At 50.2% G+C, this 23623-nt stretch overlaps 7 protein-coding genes and 1 non-coding gene across 8 annotated transcripts; 4 read left to right on the forward strand and 4 right to left on the reverse strand.

Moving 5' to 3' along the window:
• The first annotated feature begins 140 nt into the window (after positions 1–140).
• On the forward strand, positions 141–250 carry VFPPC_17335. Its single transcript has one exon. It is a non-coding gene; the product is annotated as a tRNA-Leu (tRNA).
• A 1950-nt stretch (positions 251–2200) lies between these two features.
• VFPPC_02057 (arrestin domain-containing protein) lies at positions 2201–3588 on the forward strand (the record flags this gene model as incomplete). The annotated part of the gene is made up of 3 exons (XM_018281773.1): positions 2201–2287; positions 2399–3283; positions 3346–3588. The coding sequence occupies 3 exons, from the start codon at positions 2201–2203 to the stop codon at positions 3586–3588; spliced, it is 1215 nt and encodes a 404-aa protein (XP_018138840.1).
• Positions 3589–5189: 1601 nt separating this feature from the next.
• On the reverse strand, positions 5190–7460 carry VFPPC_02058 (heat shock factor protein; the record flags this gene model as incomplete). Its single annotated transcript, XM_022428263.1, has 3 exons — positions 5190–6912; positions 6999–7094; positions 7159–7460. The coding sequence occupies 3 exons, from the start codon at positions 7458–7460 to the stop codon at positions 5190–5192; spliced, it is 2121 nt and encodes a 706-aa protein (XP_022284112.1).
• Positions 7461–8747: 1287 nt separating this feature from the next.
• Positions 8748–10397, reverse strand: VFPPC_02059 (peptidyl-prolyl isomerase CWC27; the record flags this gene model as incomplete). The annotated part of the gene is made up of 1 exon (XM_018281775.1): positions 8748–10397. One exon carries the CDS (start codon positions 10395–10397, stop codon positions 8748–8750), a length of 1650 nt encoding a protein of 549 aa, XP_018138842.1.
• Positions 10398–14777: 4380 nt separating this feature from the next.
• Positions 14778–15815, forward strand: VFPPC_02060 (hypothetical protein; the record flags this gene model as incomplete). Its single annotated transcript, XM_018281776.1, has 1 exon — positions 14778–15815. The coding sequence occupies one exon, from the start codon at positions 14778–14780 to the stop codon at positions 15813–15815; it is 1038 nt and encodes a 345-aa protein (XP_018138843.1).
• Positions 15816–16587: 772 nt separating this feature from the next.
• Positions 16588–18384, reverse strand: VFPPC_02061 (aldehyde dehydrogenase; the record flags this gene model as incomplete). The annotated part of the gene is made up of 5 exons (XM_018281777.1): positions 16588–16705; positions 16766–16790; positions 16856–17744; positions 17823–18222; positions 18323–18384. 5 exons carry the CDS (start codon positions 18382–18384, stop codon positions 16588–16590), a joined length of 1494 nt encoding a protein of 497 aa, XP_018138844.1.
• A 1579-nt stretch (positions 18385–19963) lies between these two features.
• Positions 19964–20335, reverse strand: VFPPC_18165 (hypothetical protein; the record flags this gene model as incomplete). Its single annotated transcript, XM_022429818.1, has 1 exon — positions 19964–20335. The coding sequence occupies one exon, from the start codon at positions 20333–20335 to the stop codon at positions 19964–19966; it is 372 nt and encodes a 123-aa protein (XP_022286035.1).
• A 1797-nt stretch (positions 20336–22132) lies between these two features.
• On the forward strand, positions 22133–23347 carry VFPPC_13198 (hypothetical protein; the record flags this gene model as incomplete). Its single annotated transcript, XM_018290975.1, has 5 exons — positions 22133–22514; positions 22586–22778; positions 22831–22925; positions 22990–23138; positions 23216–23347. The coding sequence occupies 5 exons, from the start codon at positions 22133–22135 to the stop codon at positions 23345–23347; spliced, it is 951 nt and encodes a 316-aa protein (XP_018138845.1).
• Between the last annotated feature and the right edge of the window lie 276 nt (positions 23348–23623).

Here is a 23623-nt window from a genome sequence, read left to right on the forward strand (position 1 = left end):
AGATCATAAAGCTCAGTGTGATGAAATTGATGTCGAGACAAGCTTCTGTTGCCAAATGAATTTCTGTGGGTCCAGATGAGTGACTGGAAGCGGAGATACCTGTATAATGCTTACTATGGAAAACCAGTCACCTGACGTCTGCGAGTCTGGCCGAGTGGTTAAGGCGTTGTGTTTAGGTCAAACCCACAAAGGGTACACGCTTGAACCGCAATGGGCATCGCCCGCGTAGGTTCGATCCCTACGGCTCGCATAATTCTTTTTGACCTTGGTGTTCAAGAGACATGTTTAATTTTTGCTGACGTATTTCTCACGAGTGTCGAGATTCGTTCGATTTTTTTTTTGGTTACTGTCGTGAAAGGTTCCTTCTATTGGCTCCCTCAATTATTGTGCTGACGACAGCAGGAGGCAGTGTTGCTCCCACCACGCAATGCCATGATGCTGAATTACAACTTCGTGGCAAACAACGCAGCTCTCAAGAATTGTTATCGGCAGAGGCTGTATAAATGACGGTTATATTATGTAGAAAGGCTGTACAATAACATCGCTGCAGACAATGCGTATACCTCGTCCTGTTGCATACCGGTCAAATGGTCACGCGAGTTGAATGTCACAATACAAGCCCACGCCCATTCAGAAAAACGACGCGTTGAATTGGTGGACTACTCGGATCGTCCTAGTGCCACGTTGATTCATGCAAGTAACTGCAATGGCTTGCCAAGCATAGTGCAAAATTGAGCCCAGAACAAGCGGCTAATGTGTATCATGGCCACCATGATCCAAGTACATGTACCTGGCTGGTTCTGGCCGGAGCCATCGGATCACTTACAGGTTGTGTGGTGACATTGCGCAATGCGACGCTGTCTGCATGTCAGTCTTTTGTCAAGCTTGAGCTAATACGCACGGCATTGTTGGTATCAATCGATGCTGCGAGTATAGCATAGTATACAGTACGGTACAGTACTCTGTGGCGCTCGATACATATATGCTCTTTGTTCGTTCTCGTTGGACAGTCTGTTGCTTTGCTGTCTCACATGTAAAAATCGTTGGTTTGAGTTTGATCTATTATCGGCGTCGCCTGCCAAAATAATACCTTGACAATTGCATGTTTGCTGGCCCATGTCCCATGCCTCGATTTAGGCTGTTCCTTGTGCAACCACCTGTCCGTCCATAACTCCCTGTCTCCAGTTGAGCGTCACGAGCTGATGGATTGGTACCATAGAATCAGCCTACTGCAAGTGGCCGAATGAGCCTCACCATAACGCGGTGCAAAACAGGGAGCAAATCGTTTGGAGCAAAAGACTTTCAGCTCTGGGCGTACAATCGTCTGGTGTCTGCATCTGTGGCACGGTTGACTGGCGCCTTGTCCTTTTCTTTGTCCTATTTTCCCCAGATTTATCTTCAGAAGCACGGAGCAGCCGCCGCAGCTGAGCGTGTGTGTTGATTCTGCTGTGGACGGCGCATCAGCACCGGTTTGTCGCTCAAGGGGCTTCATATATTGATGGAGTGCAAAGTATTGTATTTTCACACTAGCACAGCACAGGTTCTGTCCGGTCTGGTCTGGATTTGGCTCGAGCAAGCAAACTGCATTGGTCCTTCCCACCAGACTCTTCTCAGGTCAACTGGGTTCTTTCTGTTTATGGCCGCGCACCTACGTCTGACCAACTTGGCAACACCAGACATTTTTCAACATTCTGGCTCGAGTCGGCATTGGCGTTGGAAGTGACATTGGCCTTTTGCCTCAGTTCATACCCGCGCGCACAAGTCGTGAGATTCCATTGCTTGCCTCTTGGTGCTGAGCGTGCTGCTCCGACTACGGAGACCCTGGCACTGACTGATTTGGGCCAATTTAAAGTCTGGTCTGGTTGCTTTAACTTTTAACCGTTGCGGCTGTTGCGTGCTGTCAAGTACCAGAAAGTATGTCCTCCTGCTGCTGGTTGCTCGTTGCTGGTTGCTGTTACTACCCCACTCTGGCTGGAGCTGACCGCGACGCAGAGCCGCCTTCCACAACCTCTTGATCTTGAACCCAGACATCATCAATACGCCCGATCCAACCCTTGCCTAACATTGTGCACTTCATGACGGCTTCAACCGTTGTCGACGGCCGCATCCCCTACCATCAATCCCAGTTGATAACATAGTCGTTACCTTGGTTCGCCGCCACCAATAGCTTGCAGCTGGTGGCGGGAGCAACACCGGCATCATGGCCTCGGCGCCAGCCAGCGTGAGGGTCTCTGGCCCTCCCAACAGCAGTTTTCTCGTCGGATACCCTGGCATCTCGGCCACTTTGGTAGGTCTTGGCCATTTTTGTTTCGAGTTTCTTTACATCTACCCCGAGCGCCCAAGCATGGTCAAGTGTTGTGCTCTCGTTACAACCCCTGCTGACCAACCACTCCCATAGCCGCGAATCGAAGGCAAAGTTGAGATTCGACCAGGACAAGGCTATTCCATGCCTGTGCCGGTATCATTAGTACGGATATCTTTACAACGACGTGAAACAATCCATCCCGATGCCGATAGCTTGACGAAGCGCCATCTCGGAACACCGCGAAAGGAGACGACTGACGTGGTTGGCAAGGAGGTCTTGCTATTTCGATGCGCAACAGGAAAGGAGGCCGAAAGTGTGATCGCCATGGATCTCCCATTTGTGCTGTTTATCCCCTTTGGACGTGGTGGGGAAGAGACCAACCGAAGAATACCGCCGGCATCTTTGCAACTCCCCAGCAGAACGGCAGAGACCTTTTATGAGCTTGTTGTCACTGTACAACAAGGGCACAGCAATCAATACAAATATCCTTTTCCGGTTCCGTTACAACGATACGACACGCTGTCTACATTTGGCATGTATAATAAGCCAGAAACAAAACTCGTCACCTCTGACAACGTGGTGCACCTGGGAATCAACCTACCGAGATGGAGTTATGGCCCTGGTGATCCAATCACTGTTTACATCAAGCTATCGCCGAATCCAGACTGGTTGAGTAAGGCAAAGAGGGTCAGCATAGAAAAAATCAACCTTACGATCGAGGAGGAAGTCACATATAATCCCGAAGGAGACGAGCCAGTCAAAAAGGTCAACAAACTGTCCAAACAGGTGCAAGTGGTTAAGATGAAAATCCCAGAGGCAGGGTACGCCACCAATATTGGGCTTGTATTTCCGTGCAAAGACCTGAGAGACCCCGATGGCATCGTCAAGAGAGGCAAACCAGCGTTTCCGTTGTATGAGGTTTCATCATTTACCACCACATCATCGCTCTACAAAATTGAGTTTTACCTGAGTATCAAGGTCAGTAGAGTCGTCCTTCCCTTTTGAACGCAATGTATCAACCGCTAACCAATGTCGAACAGGTCCAGTTGAGTGGTGCTCGCGACGTCAATTTGAGACAACCCATTGTTATTTGTCCTCTCGACCAACAGGCGTGTAAGGAGGAAATGGATGCTATAGAACAAGCTGCGAAAGATGCGTCTCATGTCGACCCCAACAATCCGATGTTGCCGGCCCGGTCGATCATCTTGGCAAATGACCGCGATTCGTTACGTGCCCTGGGACTGTGTCTTGTTGGAGGACATAAGAAGCCCTTTATCGATTGAGCAACTTGGGCGGGACCCAGGATCGATAGCAACAAGCCCATGTGTAGGAGAGGCAGGCATAGCGCTGTCTGCTGCAACAAAAATCGCCGGTCCCCGAGGCTTTGACGTCTTTGTCAACTCGACTGATCACCAACTTCTTGCGAGAATGTATCGGTGTAATTCATATTTGCATGACTGCAATAGTATTTCCGCCATTCTCGACGAGTTGCACTATGTTGGCGTGCGTCTTATTCAAGACGCTACTCGGGGATGGGCGACCGAGCAAGCGGCCAAGCCTCTACACTAGGAAAATTCAGGACATGATTGTTGGGGCATTTTAGGGGCAAAGGCAAATGTATACCCATATGAGGCGTTCTTTTACAAACGAATGACCGGTTTGGCAAAGGCGGGTGTATTTCAGGTCTCGTATTATGGAAAGGCATGGTAAATGGCGTTTGAGGGGGATATATCCAGCAGTCAGGTTGATGGTGGATAACATTTACAGCATAATGATTTATATTCCATGTAAATATATCAATTGAACATGAACGGGAACATACTATTGTGATGGTGAGATGGTAAAGACTTTGGTGCATGAATAGTCTATATGTCCCGTTTAAGGTGTGAATTTCAATTGTTCATCAGCAGGGCAGCCTGGATGTCCTGTTTAGCGTTTATATTCGAATTCCTCATGGTTAAGGCGGCGTGGATGTCTTGTCTTGTTCAGCAACTATATTTTAACTGTTCGGGGAAAGCACCGAATATAAATCCAAGTGGGGTGGCGGGGTGAAACCAGACCCTCCAAGCTCCCTCCAGCTTCGTCACTCCAAAAATTCCCAATCCTCACCCTCGCAACGCAAACATGTCCGTAACGCTACACACCACGCACGGCGACATAAAAATCGAAATCTTCTGCGAAAGCGTCCCCAAAACCGCCGAAGTAACCCCCCCCGCTTCCCCCTGTCTTGTCGTGAGCTAACACACGTAGAACTTCCTCGCCCTCTGCGCATCCGGGTACTACAACAACTCCCCCTTCCACCGCCTCATTCCGAATTTCATAATCCAAACAGGCGGGCCGGCGGACAATCCCAAGGCCGGGACGTCCATATGGGGCAAACCCTTTGAAGATGAGGTCCGGCCGTTACTAAAGCACGGAGCGCGCGGGGTGGTCAGCATGGCGAATAAAGGACCCGACACGAATGGGTCGCAGTTTTTTGTGACGCTAGATAAGGCGCCGCATTTGGATGGGCTTAACACAGTGTTTGGGAAGGTAATTGGGGCGGAAGGGATGGCGACGTTGGCGAAGTTGGAGGGGGTGGAGGTTGATCGGAAGTCGAGGCCGAAGGGGGAGTTGAGGATCAAGAGGGTTACTGTGCATGCGAATCCTGTGGCGGGGTGATTACACTGGATTTTCTTTATAGACATCGGGGCTTGTGATGGTGGTGAGGATGAGGATGGATTTGATACCCTATGAGACATGGCGGGTATATTGTATTATATTCCGTTTTTGCAAACTATGAACACCACGAAAGCCTGACCTGCCGTACCGTATTGAGCAATTTGCTCCAATGTCCCAACCTTCAACACCGTGAAAACCATGCCATACGCCTATATACAGCCACTTACCCCATTCTTCGTCGCTTATTCCCTTCTGTTGGTGCGACATCCAAATCGTCTCTGTGAATCTCCTCTGTGCCCGCGGGACTGGGTTCACCGTCTCCATTCTTGGGAGGATCGTCTGCCGCGCCGTCAATGTTGAAATTAAAGTCATCTCCGTCGGCGCCGAAATTCGCATCGTTTAAAAAGGCGCTGCTGTCAAAGAATTGGTCCATGTCGACGGGTGGTTGGTCAAAGTATGCTTCATTGCCGTCGTCTATGCCTGGTATGCGGCCCGAGGGACTGAGCGGGCCGAGTAGTTCGCTGAGTTCGTGGATCTTGGCATCCTGGTCGGACTGGAGGCGTTGGAGCTGGTCGAGGTCCATTTGATTCGTGTTGATTTGGTTTATCGACGGTGGTACCATTTGTGGTGAGCGCATGATGGGTGACAGGGACGGGAGGCCGGTGTTTTCGCTTGGTGCTGATGCTGGTGCCGGGGAGACGCTGCCTTTGTTGGAGCGCGGTTGAGCAGCTGGCGTGGGTTTTGCGGATGTGGATGCGGATGGTGGTTGGGAGGGAGGTGATGCTGATGACTGTCCGGCCATGAAGTCGACGAGTTTGCTTCTCTGGTCCTTATTCAGAGTGTTGGGCGCGTTGGCTACGAGTTCCGCCGCTTCGGGGAGGTCCATTCCAGACGTGTTGGTGGCATTGTGGTCGTTGATAATCTTCATCATGCGTTCGTGGGGGTTGGACTCGAGTTCCTGCCGTAGGCTGGGCGGCGTCTCTGACCCGTCAACTAACTCGGTGACGTGGCCCATTTCTGGATTCTGATTGCTAGATTGATAGTATGGCGTTGAGGTCGTCGATGCATTCAGATTGCTTTTAGAAGCGTTGCCTTGCTCAGGGATGGGCGGTAGCAAGCCGCGGGCTCGTTTGTGGGTGCTGCCCATGTTTCCGGTGGGATCCATTGTTGATTGGAAAAAGTCCCCCAAGTCGACCACACTGCCTTGGTGTGACGGCTGCCCTTGGTTGGTAATCATGCTTGAGATGATGTCGCTGACGCTCTGTGTGTTGCCCTGGTCTTCTAGGGTCTTTCTGAAGACGTTTGCCAAGAAGTTGAGGATAGCATTGATAGAGTTCTGATGTCGGTCGTGCTGGGACTGGAACATGAGTGCTTGGTTGTATAAGTCGTTGTTGTTGCGTTGTAATCGGTTGATTGCCCCGAGAATCATCTTCTGTTGCTCTCTGACCTTGGTCAACTCCTCCCTGATCAACGACATTTCCTTCTTGGGCAGCTGTTGAGATTCTGAGGGTGGTGGAGGCAGGGCCCGAGGTGGTGGTGCACTTGGTCCAGCTGTCACGTTCTGAGTAGTTCCCTCATCTAGGATCTGATCTTCGTCACTATCGACCTCGAGACCCTCATTCTTGCTGGACGCCTTTTTAGACGATCTTGTCTTGGGCTTGTTGATGAGCCACAGTAGATTTGGGTGGCCCCGTCGAAAGAAGGGATTATGATACTCGCTGGGGCTCTTGTTTTTGCGCTCGCTCGCTCGCATCGAGTTATCCGACAAGCCCACCCGTTTGTGGAAGCCATACATGTTGAGTTGCCGAACAAAAGAGGCATAGTTGTTGTGCTTAAACAACTCTGGGATAAGAGTCTTGGCAAACTCATCCTCGTCAAGAACAATGAAGGAGTCGCCCTTTTCTGACCAGCGAATGAAGTGTTCGTTTTTCGGGTCCTCCAGAAAGCTACACGGAGATTTAGTTAGCTTCCACAATATCCCTAGACGAATCGAGGATACCACAACTCCAAATCTCTCTTTCAGAAAACTTACCTGCTTAGTTTCTGAACAAACGGTGGAATCCCCTTCCGCTTGCCCTGAGCATCCCGCTTCGCCTTTTGCGCCATCTCCTCCAGCGCCTCAACGTTGCTGAATCAAACCCTCCTCCTCGTTCTGCGGCAGGTGATTGTTCCCATCGCCGAAGCCCGTCCACGGCTCCACGGAAGCGTCAAAGTTTCGAGGATGCGTCGCAATCAGTGCTTGATTCATGTCTCGTCGCGCAAGACTGTTGGAAGTTGCGGGGACCTGTGTATACTGAGGTTGGGTAGGCATCAAGCCGTACGGATTGGCAGCCTGTGCTGAGGTGTCGACAAAGTCAGTTCCGTCGCCGTTCCATCTCAGCATATTGTCTGGAACAGCATTATCCGCAGGAAACGGCTGCTGCATGCGCTGCGGGTAGTTCACCATTGGTGACGCGCCTGGCGCCGCTCGCTTTCTCGAATTCGGCGCGGACATGAGGATCTGAAGAGTTACGCTTGGGGAGCAGGTCGACCGGTCGGGCGAGATGAAAATGCAGCACGCTTGCGTCGTTTGCCCCAAGTTGACACGCGCTGCAAGGTTATCGTGTTGAGAGAGAAATAAACCTTCTCCTTAGCAAAATGATGAGCTCGGGTGTGCGCTGCGTGGTTGAAGAGGATTGTAATGTTTTTTCCCCTAGTTCTTGTGTTTCGTTATTTCAGCCTCGTTTCTTGGGTTCTGGCCCAGATTGTTCGTCAGATGACAAGCAGCAGCAGGCTGACACGATCTGTGCAATGGAGCACAGAATTGACGACGCGCAAATAGATGACTTGTAGGATAGGCAGCGAGGACGGCACTGCAATGAGCACCCCTTCTCGAATGCCGTTCCGTCGACGAGGCGGTCTACGTGTTTTTGGTAGGACTGCGGAATAAGGCTCTGTTCTGTTGGTGTGTCGATTTTCTGCGGGTCTGTGATGGATGGATGGATGGATGGATGGATGGATGCAGCACCAGGGAAGGAAGCAACAAGGTGGGACGCGGAGGAATCACAAACTTTTTTTGGTTTCCGCCCGCCCGTATTGATAGCAACTGTTGCAATGGTCGAGATATAACGTCGCAGCAATCGAGGTGCGCTGTGTGTCGCGGGTATCGTTTTGTCGAGGATGATGAAATTATCATTAGAGGCGGCGTGAGATTGGCAACGTACGTCCCAATCTGCCACAGGATAGCACGGATCAGGAGTTATCGATTAGATCATCCCGGCCAGCCAGACCAGACTTTTAGGTTCGACATGGGCACAATTGTGAACCTTGACCCGACTTGACCGTTCAATGTTCCAGGTTTCAAAGTTCCACTCCGCACTCAAATTCTGTCCACTAACAGCGCTTCTAACGGCCAATGCGGATATGGACTCCGTAATGATGACTGCAAGCTGTTCACGTCCTGTCTCCATCACTGTCAAAGTTCGTCCATGCCGCATCAATTTTGATGGGTCTTACTCAGTCAAAGTCACTCACTGGTCCTTCTCCGCCAGTCCTCTGCCAAGACTCCGGGATCCCCTCGTTGTGAATCTCAGATTCGATTCATCACGTGACTCTATTGTTCAATGTTTGGTCAATCGTTGTGCATGCATTGTGCATGCAGACTCTAGACAAATACTCTAAATGTTTCATCACAGTACTGTACAGTACAGTACTCCATACTAGAACAACCTCACCCGGCATACCAAGTCTCAATGTAATTCAACCAGCTTCACAACCCAGGGTATCACCGCACTTCACATGCTCATTTAGCCCCCCTTCCAGCCAGTGAACTCGCCCTCGCCAACTTGGCATTTCGCGCCTGATCCCTCGCTTGGTCCCATGCCCTCGATCCTCCTCCCAGCTTCGCCTCCCGTTCTGCCCTCTTATCCTCTTTCAGTGTCCTTGCCTTCTCTCTAGGATCAATAACCACCAGCTCTTCTTCCGCCTTCTTCCGGTTACTCAGGTCTTTGCCCAGTCTATCCGCCGCAAACGACAGTGAATGTGACATCCATCCCTCATCATCGCTCTCCTCCTTGTCCTGCTTGTCCCAGGCCGTGCAGCTTTGGCAATTGGCTATGAAGTGCAAATCACAGAGCTCTGCTTCCTCATCCGCAGCCGCAGATTCCTCCTTGTCCTCGCCTCCCTGTTTTGTAGATTCTGGCACTTCTTTCTCTGGCGGCGCCTTGTCCAGTCTTGACTGAAAAGCACGTAATAGATTCATAGCTGCTTGATCGTCGCTTGTGCTTGCGTTATTGCCTCCTGGTCTTCGTTTTCTTGCCCGCATCGATGATTCCGGTATCAAGGATTCTAAAGCCGACTTCTTCTTTGTTTCTTCTGTTGGCTGTTCCGAGTGAATGGTTCGGCGCATCGAGGCCTTTAATGCCGCTAGTTCTTCATTGGCTTTCTCAAGAGCCGTCTTCTTGGGGGCCTGTGGCTCCTCTGGCAAGTCTTCTGACTGTTGCCTAGCTTTGCCTCTTGATTCACGGGCTTGCTTCGTATTCTGCTCATCATCTGAAGGCGTCTTCTCCTCGGCGGAAGGCTCCTGTAGCACAGGCTGCTTCTTCTGCTCCGCTTTAGAAGACTTCTTCTTGGCGACCTTGTCCCTGTTTGGCTCATTTTCCTGTTCCTCCTCTTGAGCAATCAGCCTCGTGTCAAACTTGGCCTTCTTAAACACCGGCTCCTCCTCCTCCTCGCCCTCCTCATCACCAAAACTAAGCAATTGTTTACCTCCCTTCCTCTTCTTCTTCTTCGATTTGTCCGCTTGAGTAGATTTCTGCACGGCATGTGTCGCAACCCTAGACCTCTTCTTCATGTCCTCAAACGGATTCACCAAAATTTCTATCCTCTCAATCTTGACGGCGTATAATGGCCTCTCACTTGCCTCATCCACTTCTGACTCTCCAATCTTGGCCAAATTATAGATCGTGTCGCCTGCAACCCTTCCGAAGAGGGTATTCTTTCCATTCAGCTCCTCGGTTTTATCCAGCGTGAAGAAGAACTGGCTGCCATTCGTATCCGTTCGACTTTCGTTGGCCATGCCCAACAAGCCTCTTCGATTAAATTTTAGCCGGGAGTGGAATTCGTCTTTGAAGTTAATGCCCGTAGGACCTGCATTTATACCCCGTCTCTCGTCCATCGGCCATGGGTCGAGGTCGCCGCTAAACGCGCCGCCGTCGTAGATGGATTCACCTCCATTGCCTGTCCCTGTAGGGTCGCCACCTTGCAGAATAAAGTTAGGAACCAGTCTATGGAATATCGTACCATCGTAGTATCCGTCGAGGCTGTGTTGCAGGAAGTTTCGACAGGTTAGAGGTGTTTGTTTTGCAAAGAGCTCGACCAGAATCTCGCCAAGGGTGGTGTGGATGATTGCGGACGCCGTTGGCTGCGGCTCGAGATTGTAAATCGCCGACATGGTCTACTCTTGTTTGGGGTATATGCTCGGCCGTAGAGAGATTTCGGGGTGAGCTGCCTTGCACGGCACTCTTCTGGCTTCGCTTCTTTGTTGATGATAAAATGCCAAGCTTGCCTTGTCGCGAGCAATTGAAGTGGCCCACTCTGAGTTATCGATAAGACACCCAGCTCAACTCACATGTGCCGGGTTATGAATGGTTGAACAGGCCAGAGACATTCGCCAACTGCACAACTATCAAGGGTTTACTAGTCTTAGTATTTTAGCTTTCATGATTTAAACACTTGGTGCATGAAATATTCTTCGTGTATTGGAATATTATCAAGGGGTCAACTGCGACACGTTTACAATAGCCACTACTCAGCATACCCAAGGGGAACCTTGTAAAGTAGAGTTGCCCTTCGCCACCGCTTTGCATTTCTATCATCGCAATCAAGTTTGAAATTCATGAACATGACACATATAGCGTTTATATCCTAAAGCATGTCGTCGTTTGTCTTCCACCCAGCTCCGAGTATATCCTGTTCTAAGCTTTGCGCCGGTGTGTTTGTTCAAAACATTGCTAAAACAATCTGGACTTGGTCAGTTTAGTGCTCCCTGTATTTGCAACGCACCAGAAAGGCTCACCTATAAACTGCCTCGTTATTGTTGGTATTTGGACCAATTGACAGGTCATGGTCCCGGCTACAGTTGCGTCAGCTCTCACATGGACATCGACCCAATTTCCTTCACCAACCATCCGACGTCACAATGTGCAGGCGCCCAACGCACCGCGCACAATGTCCAAGATGAACCTGTCCGAGGGCATGCAAGTTCGAGCGGAGCGTCGGCGACCAAACAGCCCAGCTAGCCTTATCAAGGAAGTGACGCCAAGCATACTATTGAAAGTCACCGAACGAACAAGCTAATGCTTGTCTTGTTTTGTACGAGCGTATGCCACCAGCTGCTGAAATGTGAAGATTAAAACACATCCAGCAGATAAGATGTACAAAGCGGCTCTAAAGTTCGATTACACTTTCGGTCTCAGCGTTTGTAGATTCAGGGCTCGTGGTATCCTGGCGAATATGGTAAGGTAGTTTGGTCTGAATCCGCCTGCGCAATGTTTCGAAACGCTGTTCAAAAAAGATGGCCATCTTTGTCCAGCTGTCTCCCCTGAAGTCTTCTCGATAACTGTCAATCATATCTTCGACTTTGGCTTTGATGTTGGGGTCGTCCGTGGTAGCCCATGCGACACATAATGTCTTGGGCATGTATGTTGTTCCTAGGGGACGGAAACTCCAGGCTCGCGCTGCTGATTCAAGGACCACATTTGAGGAAACCTCCTCCTGTTCTTTGAGCGTAGAGTCGTGGGGTTGGAAGATTTGGAGCGTCCTCCGAATGATGGCCATCAAAGTGTGTAAGACGCATACGGCAGACTCGCAAATGGTGTAGCCTTTATAGTAAGTGATATCCAGGCCCTTCATAACAACTTCATGTAGCTGCACTGCAATTGGAATAATCTTTCTTGCTTCTAGCTTCATTAATTCGTATGCCGAACGCAATTGGGGGAGGTGGTATTCAGGTTCTTCGAGGAACTTCGGCAGGTCTATGAGATTTGCGACAGTTAAATTTGTTGATCTGATATCAACCACAGAATAGTTATTCAGTGGTCCATAATATGATGTTTTCTTTAAATCTATGCGCCACGGCTTTAGTTGTACCCTGGGGTCAATTACGCTCTCCGTTATCTGTGTCCGGGGTCAGCAGCGGAAAAGAAAAGCATGCCAGTCGCAGGCAAGGAACGGCGCGCTTACGGCTATTATTGACGACATGTCAACCAGTGATGAACTGAAGGGATCGCGGTGATCGCGCGCTGCTTGGTGGTTCAAAATGTGTAGCAGCCCATGCATATGAACCAGACAGTCTTCATTATGACCACTAAGAAAGTTCTAGTTGAGACGGTGAGAATTTACCTCATCATTATGAAACTTGAGAGATAAGAAATATACACACCTGAGATAGCATGAGTAGATACACGCCACAGAGCGTCTCCGTCTTGCCAAGTTGAGAAGGGTCTTTGATGAAATCACTTCTCATGCAAGTGAGAGCTGTGCCATAATCCTTGAGGGCTTGGACAGTCGCTTGACGAGAATGAACAGCTGTGACAGCACTTGAAAAAGCCATTGCTGCGGTGCGGAGGATTTGACTTTTCCCTAACCGCTGCGGGACATCCTCAAGAAACGGTCCAAAGCCTAAAACTGAAAACCGTGGATCGGCTATTTGCAAAGTTGAGATAAACGCTCCCGTGATGGATGTCAGCTCATTTCCGAGAGGCCGTGACGGCACCTCTCTTGCCTGGCCATGAAGATATCCAGCTCTTGGCCGGGCAGTCCGGGACACCGGGACGCATTCCTTGACGGTGGCATTCTTGAATCTGTATACTTTTTCGCCAGATCCAATGCACCGAATCCCATAGCGAAGACACCTAGAGCATGACGGTTGTTTCAGGTCACACTATTCGCAGAATTCGTTAACTCTGTGGCCTCGTATTCATGGATGATGATTTGCGCCTACCTTCTTCTTGCGCTTCCGGCAGCCTTCACAGCCTCTGCCAGACGGACCACCCGGCATCTCAAATACAAAGCCTGCTTGATTCTCGCAAGGGCAAGTCAGCCGGGGCTATCAACGGCTTCAAATATTATAGACGCATTGCTGCACCACTCGCTGACAGCTTCATGCTTCGACAAGGCATTTGTTCTATCAATTGAATCCGACAGCGTTGTGTCGGCGATGGAGCGACATGGAAGTACCGGGCCACGTGATGCGCACAGGTAGCCTTAGTCATCTCCCATATCCTTTCTTCAGGAGTTGTGCTTGAACAAGATCGCGCGAGAACAGGCTCGGGTGTCAATCACCGAAGCTAACGAAATAGTCCGGGTAAAGACGTCTCTGTGCAGCTCCTTTCTCGGCTGGCCGGGGAGCTGGTGTGGCCTCGATCAATCTGGACCAGGCATGGACCCTTCTACCACACTTCGATCCCATGCATTTCGAGCCTCCTTTAGCATCTGTGGACCTGCGGGCAGGTGGATCTGTTTGACACGGGAAGCAGGGAGATGGGACGGACATCGAGAGGATCATGTCAAGTTTCGATGCTCACAATCGCCCTCCGCTCTGTCAGCCAAGGTTTCCCCGGATTGCACTCCACGGCGTTTCATCAAACTACGTACCGGTATCTGACTGGAAAAGAAACGCCACTAGAGGAATCCAGCAAACGGGAACACAAATACTATCCATGACGCCTTGAACCACCTTTTCTTGCATGGCGACGGTCGCAATAGATTGACGGTGACACTGCATCTTGGCTTGGCGTTTGCCCATTGGGCTCCGGATGTTGAACCGAAACAACGCGCCAATCTAAAAATTAAGCATCGTGCTGTGGAACAAACGTCTCTGGTCTCGTGGCCGCGGCGGTCGCTAATGGCACTCGTTGCACTACCTCTTTGCTCCGGTGATCGTATTGGGATTGAACTTCCTATCTGCTTTCAATTTGTTTGTGCTGGGAGTACTCCGCACGGCAAGGTCAGCATAGAAAGAGGCGATTGGCGACTCAACTCCAGATGATCTCAAATTTTGCGAGCAAGCCACTCCGAATTACTCGGGTAAGCCAACCTTTCGAAACAACAGAGGTCGAAAAATATCAACAGCTCCAATGGAAGGCCATTTCTTGCTTTTCGGGCGCCGGTCTGGCCTGATGTGTCACCCACTATCTCAAATGTGGGTGAACACATACAACTCATACAGCGACGTCTGGTCTAAAGCTGCCAATAAAACTCGCAGACTCACCACTGTCACACTTAAAGTTACGCCTAATACGTCTAGAATCTCCGGCGAGAAACCTGATTATGGTCTCTTAATGTTCTGCATGTACTTTAATAGAGAGTACTCCGTCTCGGCAGAGGAGATAACAACAACCTGCTGCATTTCAAGGGTCCTGGTGGAATTCCGCCGCTGTCGGACTAGACGCTGTGTTGCACCTGCAGCAACTCACCCAAACTATTCCGGTGCTATCCTACTGATAAGGCCCGATCGAAACCATACGGGCCAATAATAGCGACGACATCTTTATTGCATTAAACCGAACCGTTGCACTTACCTGGTACATCGCATTGGGCACGCCTTGACCCCGGCCGAAAAGTGAGTGGCGAATGGTGTCTGGTTTGTTGTTGTATGAGCCAGTGCCATGAGGAGAGGCCGAGACCAAGAATTATAAGCACTCCAGCCCACCCTGTTGGCCACGGCTCGGCTCCAAGCGAATTTGCTCCGAATAACTCCTCAAACCAGCATTTCACTGACCTCTCAGTCCTTCTTGAGCCTCCTCGACCAAAAGTTAACATCCCTACCTCAATGGAAAACGCTCATACCAAATGTCTTGAAGAGCATTTCACGTCATCCCCCGATTGCCTTCGGCCACTCCTTGTGTCCCTGAACGGACATAACTCGTGGCTATTGTCTTTCCCACGACCATGGGCTGACCAGAAGCAATCGGGGAGGGCCTACTTTCATACCGTCCTAGAGCCATGGCTGGTAGGATCAGCGGACCTCGTCGGCTCTTGGTTCATCCACATTGACCTGCCGTCGACTCCGGCATTTCCAACTGCCGAGGCAGTGGAGGCAGTTGCCCGTCAAATTGAAGACTTGGCTTCGGAGTATGTCTTAAACAGACGCATGTCAAATGAAGTCTTCAACCCCGCTAGCCACATCGACGCTATCCTGTTGACTTTTCACTATTACGACCACGTGCACGAGGCTTCACTCCGGGAGTTCAGCAGCAATGTACCAGTCATTGCAACTCCGCAAGCCGCCCGTATCATCAAGCCTTGGAATCACTTTAGCACCATCGATATTATCCATGATTTCGAAGAAGGAGCCACCTCGTGGTGCACCTCAGGCTTGCACCCAGGGCCACGTCTTCCTTCGTGGCTCACTGTGCTCCGCCTCCCAGGGCACCGCGAGATGAACTTTTGCACAGCCATTGTCTGGACGCACATGCAAGACGATGGAACTGAGGTCCATGAATCTATATTGACCTCACCCCACGGCACACTGCTAGATCGAGGACCAGTCCAGGCCTTCCTGGACGCGGAACCCAAGACTCGCAAGCTTGCCATGCTCCACGGCATGAAGGAAACGTATATCGGTGGCAAAAAGACCAGTTTCGGTGCAAAAAGTGGCTTGGAATTGTACCGAAAGCTCGGAGGAGTCAAGTATTGGGTTCTCTCTCATGACTCACTGTTGAATTACTCTGGTGTATTTATGCGATTGTCGCGCACGGCAGATATCCCACGGACATTAGCCTGGGCTCTAGACCAGGAGATTTCCGAGAAGCCTGTCCGGCCTGATGTGTACAGGGTGCAAAATGGAAGGTGTCTGGTGTTGGAATAGTAGCATATTGTTGCGAGCGAGCGTTCATCTTTCCAAGTTGCTTCAGCTTTTGATATCCATATACAGACAGGTAGCGTAACGACCTGATGAAATATCGATACTTTTATATCATCCCCCCACTATAGTTGGTTGCGGTATATGGCGATCAAATCACCTTCAAGAACAGATAATGAAATCTGGTATCTACCGAATACGAGTACAGTTACCTCAAACTGACCATTTGGCCACCCTTCTCCTCGTTCAGCTTCTGTGTTAGTTGACGCACATTCCGGCCATGCCACGAGCACATATGCGGTGCAAGCCATCATAAGAATGTAGTGTACCACTATTGGGCTGATACTCTAAGGATGAAAAAAAAAGAGAGGCTAATGCAATCTAACGCATGAGTTTATCCATGTGGATAGCTTGTCGGACCGATCGCCTAGGGTAAGCGAGTATATCGCAGTGACGGCAAACTCATTCATATTGTGGTGCTCGGACTTTTGTAGCTATGGACGGCTATGTACGGCAGACAATAGGGTCAATATGTCAAACCAAGCTATGACCTGTTGATGCTACACCATGTCGGCAACGATCATGTCAACCCAACTTGGTAATCAATCAATTCTGGCCGGGAATACGTGTACACTACATCTCGGCATGTCACCAACGAACTGATAGCATTCAGTTGATCATTTCATTTCAATTTCATTATGTCAATAGACTTCTCCTACATTTTGTCATTATTTTTTCTCGCAGTCATGAATCCCTGGCTATCCTTCCCATTGTTACTTTAACCAAAGAGAGCACCACCAAGTCTCACGGCAACACTCTTGTTCTGAGTGTAGTTGGCCAAAGCAGCCTCACCCAGTTCACGACCAATACCAGACTCCTTGAAACCACCGAACGGCCTGTGTACTAAAGTTAGCATTTGGTAAGAGCAAACCGAATTTTCATGCAGGGAAACGTACAATTGGTGGGAGAGCATGTTGTAGCCTGTGAAAAAAGCGACACGTTAGCAAAATTCAATTCGTGTGAGAAGTTTGTATGATATAACTTACAGTTGACCCAGACGGTACCAGCCTTGAGGGCGTTGCTGACACGGATGCTGGTGTTGAGGTCCTTGGTGTGGATGGCAGCAGCAAGGCCGTAAGTGGTCTCGTTACCCAACTTGATGACCTCCTCCTCGGTCTTGAACTTGGAGATGGCGCAGACAGGGCCGAAAATCTCCTCCTGCATGATCTTCATTTCAGGCTTGACGTTGCTGAAAATGGTAGGCTGGATGAAGTATCCCTTGTCGCCGTGGCGCTCACCACCAATCTCGACTGTGGCACCCTCATCCTTACCGGACTTGATGTAGCTCATGATACGGTCGTACTGAAGCTGGCTGACCTGGGGGCCCTGGAAGGTGTCTTGGGCGAATGGGTCACCAACCTTGTTCTGCTGGGCACGCTTCTTGAAAGCCTCGAGGAATTTGTCATAGACACCCTCCTGGACGAAGATACGGGTACCAGCACAGCAGCACTGGCCGTGGTTGAAGTAGATACCAAAGTTGACCCATGAAATGGCCTGCTCAATGTCGGCATCATTGAAGATGATGTTGGGAGACTTGCCACCAAGCTCCAATGTGACCTTCTTCAGGTTGGAAGCGGCAGCAGCCTTCATGATAGTACGGCCAATGACGGTAGAACCAGTAAAGGCAACCTTGTCAATGTCCATGTGGGAGGAGATGGCGGCACCAGCAACCTTGCCGAAACCAGAGATCAGGTTGAAGACACCAGGGGGGAAACCGGCCTCCTTGACCAGATTGGCAAAGACGAGAGCGGACAGAGGGGTCTGTTCAGCGGACTTCATGACAATAGTGTTGCCAGTAGCCAGGGCGGGGCCAATCTTCCAGGCGAGCATGAGAAGAGGGAAGTTCCAGGGGATGATCTGACCACAGACACCAATCTATGAAGCAAGTCAGTTTTCAGCCCGTTCCGTGTATGTTTGGCAATACAGCAATCCATGCCAAGTGATTCAACTTACAGGCTCTGGGCGGGTATAGTGGAACATGTCGGGGGCAATGTCAATGGTCTTGCCCTCAATCTTGTCGGCCCATCCTCCGTAGTATCGGATGCAGCCAGCAACAGCACCGACGTCACCCTTGGCCATGGTGATGGACTTGCCGTTGTCAAGAGACTCTACGGCAGCAAGGAGCTCGAGGTTCTTCTCAACGAGATCGGCAAGCTTGATCATCATGACAGATCGCTGTTGGGGTGTAACCTGCTTCCATGTGGTCTCGAAAGCCTTACGGGCAGCGGCGACGGCAAGGTCGACATCCTTCTCGGTGGCCTCGCAAACTGAGGTAATGACCTCTTCGGTGGCGGGGTTGATGACCTCGAACTTCTTCTTGTCAACACCCTCAACCCACTCGTTGTTGATGAAGCTGGAGGGAGATGTGTGGTTAGCTTCTCGGTGTGTTTCTCTGGCTGTAGCTGATGCTTCTGATCAAATACGGGCCGAGGATTTATAGCAGTTGTACTTACAGACCGATGGGCTGCTGGTAAGCACCCGTGACAGGAGTCTTGAGCTCGACGGTCAAAGTCATGATGACGAATTCGATTGCTCGCGTCTGTGTTGGTTGTGACGTATTGTACAAACAGGTGTTCCTGAGGGGTATCTTGAAAGACACAAGCGGTTGAAGGAATAGAATAAAAAAAAGAGTACGGTTTCAGAGGAAAGGACAATTGGAGTTTAACCAGGAACCAGCGGGTCTCGTAAGGTATTTAAGGACCAGGCGGGGGAATCGGGGGCCGTGGAGCACGTTTAGAAGTCAAGTGCTTTACTAAGGTCTGGTCTCGTCTGGTGCAAGTCGAAGACAAGCTGCTGCATCACCATCCATGGCGTGGGTCATGGTGGTGGCGTTTACCATGATGGATGCCCCGCAGTATTCGGCGTTAAACCAGCTTTGGGCGGGCAACAGGGAACCCTTGGCTGCACACCCCGCCTTCCTTACTCAACTCAACAGAGTGAAGCCAAGCAAGCCAAGCGTGAGCGATGATATCCGTCTGGTCAGATGCCGACGACAAAGAGAATGATTGGAGGTCGATTATCCATTTCAGAAAGCTCCATCCCATTTTTACTTTCTCCATTGTTCCAACGACATGCCTGATGCCTGATGCCTGCTACCAGCAACATCAAGCGCAGGAACGGCGTTGCACAACATTTGTTGAGAGCGTTCTGGGCATGTCATGTCTCGTTGTCGTGTTTGACTTGTCTCTTTTGCTGCGACCTCAGGATGTCAGGGTATCAGGATGTCAGGATGCACCTGGTTGCCCCTCCTTCTCGTCCTGTCTGGTTCCGCTGGCGCTGTCTGGTGCTTCCAGCTCCGCGCCGGAGCCGCGGCAGTAGTGCGTCTATCACCTAATTTATTTGCCGTACCGACGAATCACCTGGAGCTTTTGCAGCTATCCCGGCTTTTGCTTGCGGTCAAACGTGGAGCACGGAACATCTTTTGCTGCAGCATTCATTTCATCGACGGCAACATGATGCTTGCACACCCCTCAAGCTTGTCTCCTTCCCTCCTTCCTGATGTCCTTCCCAAAGCCCGAACTGGTGTTCCCCGCAGCCAGGTGGCCAATAATTGGGCTTGCCGGTTGCCCTTCGGCCTTCGAAACGTCAGTTGTGACAAATCTCGTCCGCTCGGCAGAACCACCAGCAACGAACTTTGCCTCTGGCTGCCGACCTTTACAACATGATACTCGCAATTCCCTACAAAGTTCTTTTGGCACAACCGTCATCCTAACAAGGCGAGTCGATCCGTCATAGTTGCCCACCATCGCCATCTTATTATCAAAAGCACGCTCCACGGAATACATCCACCCCTTTCGGACTGATGGCGAGGCAGTCGCCCCCGGTTTTGGACCTTTCTTCTACGCCACTTCGATGCTATCGTTTAGTGGCTCCTGGTTCTTCCGCAGCCTTCTCCGGTGTTCTCAAAAAATCTCCTCTTTTGTGGCCAGACAATCTTAGGCATTCACGAAACAGCAGAGACCTTGTCTGTAGGTCGAGTTTCAACGAGTAGTATCGGTTTGTATTTCGGCCTCCGCAAGGGTAATGCCTCAATGACCCCAAGTCTACAGCTTTGCTGCAACTCTGGGGACGCAGTAACGCGTCCTTTACAATAATCATGGGCCATTCATATTCACCCGTCGGGAAGCCTTTATGTCATGGAACACGACAGCGACCCACATGCCGCCGCAGACGCCAGAGCACCCCAGCACTGAAATACTGGAGACAGCTCCTGTTGGCGTCCAGTTGCTATGCCAATGAGTTGCGATATGCTCCAATGGACAAGAAAAGGCAGAGCTGGAGACGACATGCGTAGCCTCCGAAACCGAGACAACATGGTAGGGACACGGCAGAGAGTCGGCCGTGTGGTGACATCTCAAGACGAGCGCATTTATCTTCATACATGAAGGCAGAGACCATGGCCTCGTCCTCCCCATTCTGGAAGCTGGTGGAGAGCGGGTCAAGCCACCCCCTCGTCGCCTCGGCATAGCGGCTGGCGAGGGTTCAGCAACAAGTCTGGTAGAAGGAAATCTGAGACAATGTTGACAGTGTTGGGAAAGCTGTGAAACTGAGAACGTCCTTGTGCACCATTGGCGACAGGGTTCAATATTTTGGACTCCGAGAGATTGTTCTTCGTCTCGTTTCGAAGCGGTTGGAGCTGTCACCCAATCTCCCTATTTCAATGGAGCTCCGGTTACAATCCTTTGCAAACCAACCAGTTCCGACTCCTTCAAGCTCCCGGTTCCGTGATATTCGAAGTCTGGCTGCCCGGAGGGTTTGGCTTGCTCAATCCACCTGACCCATCAGTGAGATGTCGCCCGTTGTCCTAGATAGGTAGCCTCCTTCTCACCGATGATTAATGATCAAGGCCATGTGGCCAGTGGAGGGGCTTGTCAAAACGCCACACATTTTTTGGCAGCCAGCATATGCCTTTGGGTTTCTTGAGCTGTACAAACCGGAATAAGCTTTACCGGTCATAGGGAGGAGTGCAACAAATCTGTGTTCTCATGTAATCGAATTACGTTGTAAGGCATCAGTACCATTGTCATGGGTAGCACCGGCGCGGCTATCGGCTGTCGTATAGGGACTGGTAAGCAATAATGGCTCAATGTTCGCTTGCTATGGGGTTCGGAGATAATCCCATTGACAAGACATTGACAGGTTTCTTTGTGATAAGTACAGAGATCTGGGGAAGTCTCGTTGCGTTTCTTGGTCTGGAGATTCTTGAGGACTCGGGGCAGTGGGTCGAAACCCTCTGGCGGCTGCCCGAGGGGCCCAGACATTGATTGACATTTCACATCCGTCGGTACAACGGATGAGTTGAACTTGGCTAGGAGATGCTTATCCGCACGATGCTTATCTCTGGATTGAACCGGATCACATCAGATTCCAACCTTGAATGCTCCACACCTCTAGCTTTTGCTTCGTCCAGCCGGCAGCCATTTCCATTGGCTCTGGTGTAAGTGACCAACTTTGAAGTTAGAGACATGGGCAATTGAATTACCCGATGAAGTGCTTGTAGAGGGTTGGCTGCCTTGATAGTGAACTTGAGCCTTTGATCTTTCAAGCGATTATAAAACGCGGACCTGGATTTTTCCTTCTTTCGCTCAAGATCCACCGCCAGCAGGCTGTCGTGGCAGGCACAAGCAGTTGCTCCATGCATGTGTCGAGTCTGCTTGCTACCAGTTGACCTCAGTGTTGGCTACTACTACCTACCTAGGTAGGTACTTGCTGGGCTATCAATTTGCTTGTTCTTGTACGACCAGACATTACACTTAAGTCCTCATTTGCAAAGCCGCAGAGCCACTACTCTCTTGATGTCGCATCTTTTCCTCCAGTATCGACTGAGGGATAGCTCGGAATGATTTTATTCTCTTGAAATCCTAGCTCAAAACGCATTCATTTAATTTTTCAATGGTGCACAAACGATGGCCAACTGGCTGCCGGCTGGCTGGCAGCTGTCCTTGGTCCCTTTCAGCTGACAACGGAAAGAAATGAGGCTGTCAGTTGCTCACCTTGACTTTCTGCCCACTTGCTGGATTGGATTGATTCAAACGGTACCAAACTTGACTTGTCAAGTACCAACACAAACTTGACATGTACGAAAGAACCAGTGAAATCAGGTGCTGCTGCTCATGCATGTGAGCTCCCAATATCACCCCCTCAAATCCTGAGCATGTTCAATTTTGGCCGTTCAGCTACTCACCTTTTTTCTATCACAAATATTCTGAGCTTGCTGCGCATCGCGACTCCCCCGCAAACACAACTTACCGGTACCCTGTGCAATGGCTATCATCAGCAAGGTTCCAGACTTGAATGTCAGCGTCGTTGTCGACGGACAAGTCGCGCAAGAGTATCCGGCGCCAGGTCAGCAAGAGGAAACCGAAACCGAATCCGATATTGCATCGCACCTTTGCTACATAGAATCCAAGTCGGGCCATCCTTTTTTTGTTAGGCTCACTGTCGCTCCAGAGAGGAAAACCTCGCCCGAAAACGCACTCATATTGAGAGTATGCATTGATGGTGAAGATGTTGGAGCATATATCATATCGAACCACTCCGGGCTCCTAGGCTCGCATATGGTCGACTTCAACAGCAAGATTACTCGGTCGCCAAATTCTGGAGAATTCATTCGACAATTTTTTGCCTTCTCAGCGGTTTCCACAGGTTAGATCACGCCACTTACAATTGTCAGAAGTGTGGCTTCTTCGTTGCTAACATGGTTCTCGAATCTCCAGTTGAGGAAACTACTGCAGCATCCATCGAGCGAGACGCCAAAATAGCGAAGAATCTTGGCGAGATTAGAATCAGGGTCTACCATTGCCGTGTTGGCGAAAGCATTCCCTATCACCCGCCAGTATTGCAGAGACGTCCAGAATATGTCTTGGCAGAGAAGGCTTTGAAAGGAAAAGAGCTATCTCATGGGACATGGTACCTACAAATGTGAACAAAGCCTCATCGAAACCAACCTGACTGTTCCTAGTTATGATAAAGAAGAAGTTATTAAGAAACTGGCGTCTCGGACAACTTACAACAAAAGACTCTTCGCCGAATACACATTTCGATATCGATCTCGGGGTATGTCCATTCTCACGCCTCGCAAAACGGGCTACCATTCGTGCATTGTGCTGAGACCGTCTAGATGCCCTCCAGAAGGAAATGATAATTCCCCGAACGCCACCTCCACCTGAACAAACTTTTACATCAGAACTAGGCTCTATGTCCGATGAGGATATTAGACTCCTTGCTGCGAAGATGCTCCGCATTAAACAGGACAAGGATCTAAAGCGAGTATGTCGGGAACAGACTTAGCTCTTTTCTCGCTACAAATGATTTTTTGGTATGTCCCGTGCTAACAACCCCTTTAGGAACCGCCATCAACACCCTCCAAGCGGACTATTGATCTCACGGATGACGATGAAATCGAAGTGACGGGAAGTCACCGACTTAAGGTGATAAAACTTGAGGATGGAACGGACATGGTTGACTTAACGGAATAACCATGAAAAGTTCGACTGATGTACCATCTGTCCATCGTGGCGAGAGAAACGTGGATGCTGTGAAATTTGTTTGGGCGACAGTTTTTTGTGCTGTTGCATATTACTGACGTGGCCGGGAGTGAATGCCAATGTGGGTGGAGTTTTTTGCTTGATACCAAATGTTGTGTCGTTGGTGACAGAATAACATTCTTGAGGGGCAAAGAGTCTAGTAAAAGAAACAAAGAATCGTTTTCAATCATGTCATGCAAAATCGGTAGCTCTCTTTTTTGTCAATAT

This window comes from Pochonia chlamydosporia, chromosome 1 (genome assembly GCF_001653235.2).
Source record: "Pochonia chlamydosporia 170 chromosome 1, whole genome shotgun sequence".
Lineage (NCBI taxonomy): Eukaryota > Fungi > Ascomycota > Sordariomycetes > Hypocreales > Clavicipitaceae > Pochonia > Pochonia chlamydosporia.